The sequence below is a fragment of the Morone saxatilis genome, unplaced genomic scaffold (genome assembly GCF_004916995.1).
Source record: "Morone saxatilis isolate NCDOM2014 unplaced genomic scaffold, NCSU_SB_2.0 Contig22, whole genome shotgun sequence".
NCBI classification, from domain to species: domain Eukaryota; kingdom Metazoa; phylum Chordata; class Actinopteri; family Moronidae; genus Morone; species Morone saxatilis.
Window position 1 is genome coordinate 14,568,550 of NW_023339785.1, and position 5,233 is coordinate 14,573,782.

Below are 5,233 nucleotides of genomic sequence, written 5' to 3' on the forward strand. Positions count from 1 at the left end.
AAACGTCCTGCACTTTAGAGTCCAGTATAGAGTAAGAGATTTTGGCGTTTTCACCCGCATCAGGATCAGTTGCTGATAACGAGCACAAAATCTCCCCAGGAGGCTGGTTCTCTTTTACATAAATCACATAAGAAGGTTGGGAGAAAACTGGTGGGTTGTCATTTACATCTAACAGTTCAACGAGTATTATTTTTTCACTCGATAATGGGGGCTTTCCAGAATCAGTAGCAATTATCTTGACTCTATACTGGTCATTTTTTTCACGGTCAAGTGGCCCATTCGTGACTAAAGAGTAATGATTAGAGACTGACGGATTTAACTTGAAAGGGGATTTAGAAGACACCCTCAACGTAACTTTGCCATTCTCACCTGAATCGGGATCTTTTGCACTTATCAATGCAATCACTGTTCCTGTTGCAGAATCTTCTGGAACAGGTGTTGTCAAAGAAGTCACAATTATTTCAGGTATATTGTCGTTAATGTCAAGAACTTTAATTTCGACGCTACAATGCCCATCCATCTCAGGATTACCTTTGTCTTTAGCAGTTATGTCAAATCTATGCAAGGAGTTCGTTTCATGGTCTAAAATGCTTTTGACAACAACAGCTCCAGTAGAAGGATCAATGTCAAATAAAGATAAAATCAAATCCGGAGTTTGCTCTGCGAAAAAATATTCAATTTCTCCATTTAATCCTTCGTCTGCATCTGTAGCTTTGACATGCAATATTTCAGTTCCAGGTGTTGCCTTTTCGCTGACATTAGCCTCATATACCTGTCTTTCAAATTGTGGCGCATTATCATTGTTGTCAAGTACTATAACTGTAATTTCAGATGTCCCTGAGCGCACCGGATCTCCACCATCTACAGCGGTGAGGATGAGATTGTGCACAGGCAGCTTTTCTCGATCAAGTGGTTTTTCTAGGACCAGTTCAGGGATTTTTCGTCCGTCCTTGTGATTTTTAACAGTTAATTTGAAATTGTCATTTTTGCTTATGAGGTAAGAGCGTACAGAATTGGTGCCTACATCGGGATCCTGTGCACTTTCCAAAGGAAATCGCGCGCCTGGATTTACCAGCTCTGCAATTTTCACCACTTTCTCTTTAGTAAGAAAACTGGGAGAATTATCGTTTGTATCCTGTATTTCAATTTCGACTCTATGCAGCTGTAGTGGGTTATCTATCACTAGTTCCAAAGGCAATAAGCATGACGGTCTTTGTCCACACAGTTCCTCCCGATCTATCCTATCAATCACCACCAGCTCGCCCTTCCCCAAGTCCACACTAAAATACTGCTTACCAGCATCCGAGGTTATCCGCAATTTACGTCGATACAGTTCAGATACTCCCAAACCCAAATCTTTGGCTAGATTTCCTACCACAGAGCCCTGTTTCAGTTCCTCCGGGATGCTGTAACGAGTCTGTCCGTCTATTGTACTCCACAAGAGAAAGAAATGATGCCACCACAAAAACACCTGCCATGCAGGCAATTTGGTCCACATTATTCCTCGTTCCATAAATCCCATATCTTTTCACTCCAATCCCAATTTCTTAACTGATTAGGTATAGATGGTCTATAATCCAAAGTAGATGCGTCCACATACATAACAGTGACATTCATGCTTTGTGTCTGCATATGCATCCCTCTCCTCCCGTGCAGAACACCGTAATGCTTAGGACGCTCAAGCTACACAGTGAGAGGGAGTAGATCTCTTTGTACAGCTCTGGATCTCATTGGTGGACAGAGTGTAGCTATTTCCACCAACCATGGCATTAGTAAACGTCTACAGACTAGTGACGTAAAGTGTGATCCATAGAGAAAATATCCAGGGTATTGTTGGTATGATAAGAAATATCCTTATCCTTATACTACTAATTAAAATTGAATTAATCTCCACATCAACTGCAACGATATTTAAATGTGTATTTGAGGACTATAGATAAAAATATGTATATATATATATATATATATCACTCATTATGGATATATATCGGTAGATAATAGATTAGTTAGTATAGTGTCTTGTGAATAACTGCTCATTATGATCATATAACACTTTGTGTGAATCCATCTACCCTCTTTCCTGTATGCACCTGCATGTATGATGCATGCACATGCCTTTGTGGTTGACAAGGCTCTTCGTTGCCTTCCTGTGGCTAAAGAAAGCCAATGCAGCCTGCATACGTCATTACGTCTTTAAAGCTCTCAACAAGGCTCAGAGATATAATTCTGTCAGCGGCCAACGTGAAATACCCGTATGGAGGTCTGTAGAGCAAATGAAAAGGGAGGGGGAGCGCAGATGGTGTGGGAAGGCGTTTACTTCCGTTTTGCTCCTCTCTCTCCCTCCCTATCTCTCTCTCCCTCTCTTTCTCTCTCTCTCACACACACACGCAGAGGATTATTTAACATTTTCACACCACTTACCAATTATACATATTAACGACGACATTAGCCAGTGTTACACTTTCATATTAAATAGATGTTTGGTCATCATTAACAATCAAATCATTCTAAAACCCACGCACCATCACACATCCTGCAATATCCCTCCGCTGGCAACAACCATTACACACATATCCAATATAACGCTCAAAACGCCTAAATCCAATGCTGCAAATGGTACATAAGATAATCAAAGATAATATTTGTAAAATAATGTGAAAAATCTACTAAATAAGTGTTTGCAACAGTCATCTGCTCTAAATGGAGGTGGGCGACAGAGGGAGATGTAGAGAGTCATTGTGAAAGACAGCGAGAGGGAGGGGGAGAGGGCTGGAGCTGCTTTCAGCACCACAAGTGTGGACAGCGCCACACAGGCGGCCAACTGCCGCTGCTGCATGCTGCTGTGAGAGGCAGAGAGCTTCATAGGCTCTCACTGAAGACGGCAGGCAGGAAGGAAAACACAGACTCAGCCTCCTTTTCCTACTGAATGCAGGAATAAATAAACAGTGGAGCAGATCTGCCAGAATCATACCGAATTAAGTTAAAAGAGTTGTACTGCAGTAAACACAGGACATGGAAATAAGGTGCATACAAAAGTACAACAATAAGGTCAAGGTATTGCTGCACTTGTTCAAGTTTTTATACATATAAAATATTTTATTATGCTATGTTTATACTTTAATATTACATACTTTTATAGAACTTTATACTTGGTATTTTTCAGCAAGAAAAAGCAACATTCCAGTACAAAAGTACTACAAAGTGCTGACGTTTCACAGACTAAAGTGGTTTCCTTTTTACCAAAGCTAACTGATATTTTATCTTTATTAATTATTATTTTTATTATTTATATATAAAATAATATCAAATGAGTTTAATCAGCATATTGCTGGTCCAAGTTATTGTAAGTTTCCTCTGATATGTTGTGTATGTGTGATGTACTGTCAGTTGGCTTATGATGTCCATAGCATATGATTGTATCACATGGTTTTTTTCTCTACTGTTGTTGCTTTGTTGCACTTGTTTATGTATGTGTGGCTTTTTATCTTTTACCTGTGTCATGATGTGTTGCTGTTGTTGTTGTTGTTAAGGTAATTTTTTTGTTGTTGCTGCAGCAGAAGCAATTGCCCCTCGGAGACAAATACAGATCTAGAACCTGAATTTGACCCACTGTATTTTAATACTTGAATGAATGTAATGTCTTGCTTTATGATGGAATATATAAAGTGGATGGAAAACACCAAAATACAAGCCAAAACCCAAGATACAGTGCTGGACAGTATAATCAGTGGAACTCATTTCAGGCATGAGTTACTTTACCAGCTGGTATTCCCGGTAATACTTTCCTTAAACCATATAAGCCGGTTAGTAGAGAGAGCTGTTCGCCTTGTTCAAATGTACTTTGGCACCATGAAAAACAGGGTATAGATGCAAAATCACTGCTTTAAAATATCCTCAGATTAAAGTTTACAGTCTAAAAGTTGAATTTATTGTTTAATACCCAGAGACTAGTACTAAAGTGTAATTGTCCACTTATTTACAGTGTATACTGTAAATTGTGTCCATGTGATAATGTGTATAGTTCAGTGTTACAGCCCAGTCAGTTAAAACACATCACATCCTATTATTGCCATTCACACTGTCACACAGGATCTGTTGTCAACAAAATGTCTATCCAGCAATGTCTGATTGAAGACATCATCAGTAGTAATACATGTTTTGTGAGGTATGTGAACAGAGGTGTCACTTGTGGAAAATCTGACGGCTTGACTCAGTGTGTAATGTTTGGAAACTTCTGTTACTACATGGTGATCTAGATCAGTGGTTTTCAATATGGGGTTAGGGGACCCCCAGAGGTCCTTGAGGGTGTTCCAGGGGGTCCCCAGAAAAATGGGGAACAATTTTTCCATTGGCCAAAAGTCAGCCCAATGAGAGAATGTATTAGAATGAAAGAAGAGGTTTCATACTCTTCATTGTATATATATTGTAATCTATTCTACAGTATAGACAGTTATGGAATAACTAAATCTTATCAGATGGGGATCCCTGAGACTACATCTCATCAAATATGGGTACGTGGTCTGATGTGTATTAGTTTGGGGTCCTTGACACCAAAAAAGGTTGAGAACCACTGATCTAGAGATCTGTTGTTTAGTTGTCAGTGCATCAGTAATCAGTGCTGTTTGTAGAGTCATGAAAGTTTGTGTTGCTCTATATGTTTAATGGCATTGTTGTGAACAATATGCTGTAGATCAAAACTATTTCTTACCTTATTTGGTGAGTCAGGATTTAACAGAAGTCAGGGAATAAACAGGAACAGCACCAGGCAAGACGGGGGATACATGAAAGAGAAAAACAAGAGAGAAAGTATGTTAGTTAGACTGGTGGTCAGCATACAGAGCCTGGCTTTGGGAGGTTCAGCAACCAAAATACTTACCATGTGGCTCACAACATATGGGGTTGTGATTTTGTGTGGTGATTCACAGAGAACACACAAAAACTATTAACATTTATAAACATGGAAACAATTATGTGTTGTATGATCTATATCTGTGTCAGCCTTTAGTCAGTATAATAATAATAAAATTCAGCACCCATCTGCACATACCATAACAAAATATAAAGACTATGAAAACTCTTGTGGCTAATTGTTTATCAGAGAGTAACACATGCAAAAGTATAATACAGTTATTGTTTGTATTCTTATAAAAATAGAACAATTAGAGCTGTATGTTCGAAAAATACTGAACAAGAAATGGTCCATAACCTTAATTCATGAAAGAACCAAGTTGGG

At 38.8% G+C, this 5,233-nt stretch overlaps 1 protein-coding gene across 1 annotated transcript in view; it reads right to left on the reverse strand.

The window, feature by feature from the left end:
* The window catches only part of pcdh1g22 (protocadherin 1 gamma 22), a gene marked incomplete at its 5' end in the record, with an annotated part of 1,885 nt that extends 423 nt beyond the window's left edge, over positions 1-1,462 (reverse strand). The window contains 1 exon segment of the mRNA XM_035669812.1: positions 5-1,462. Coding sequence (XP_035525705.1) covers positions 5-1,462 — 1,458 coding nt within the window.
* Between the last annotated feature and the right edge of the window lie 3,771 nt (positions 1,463-5,233).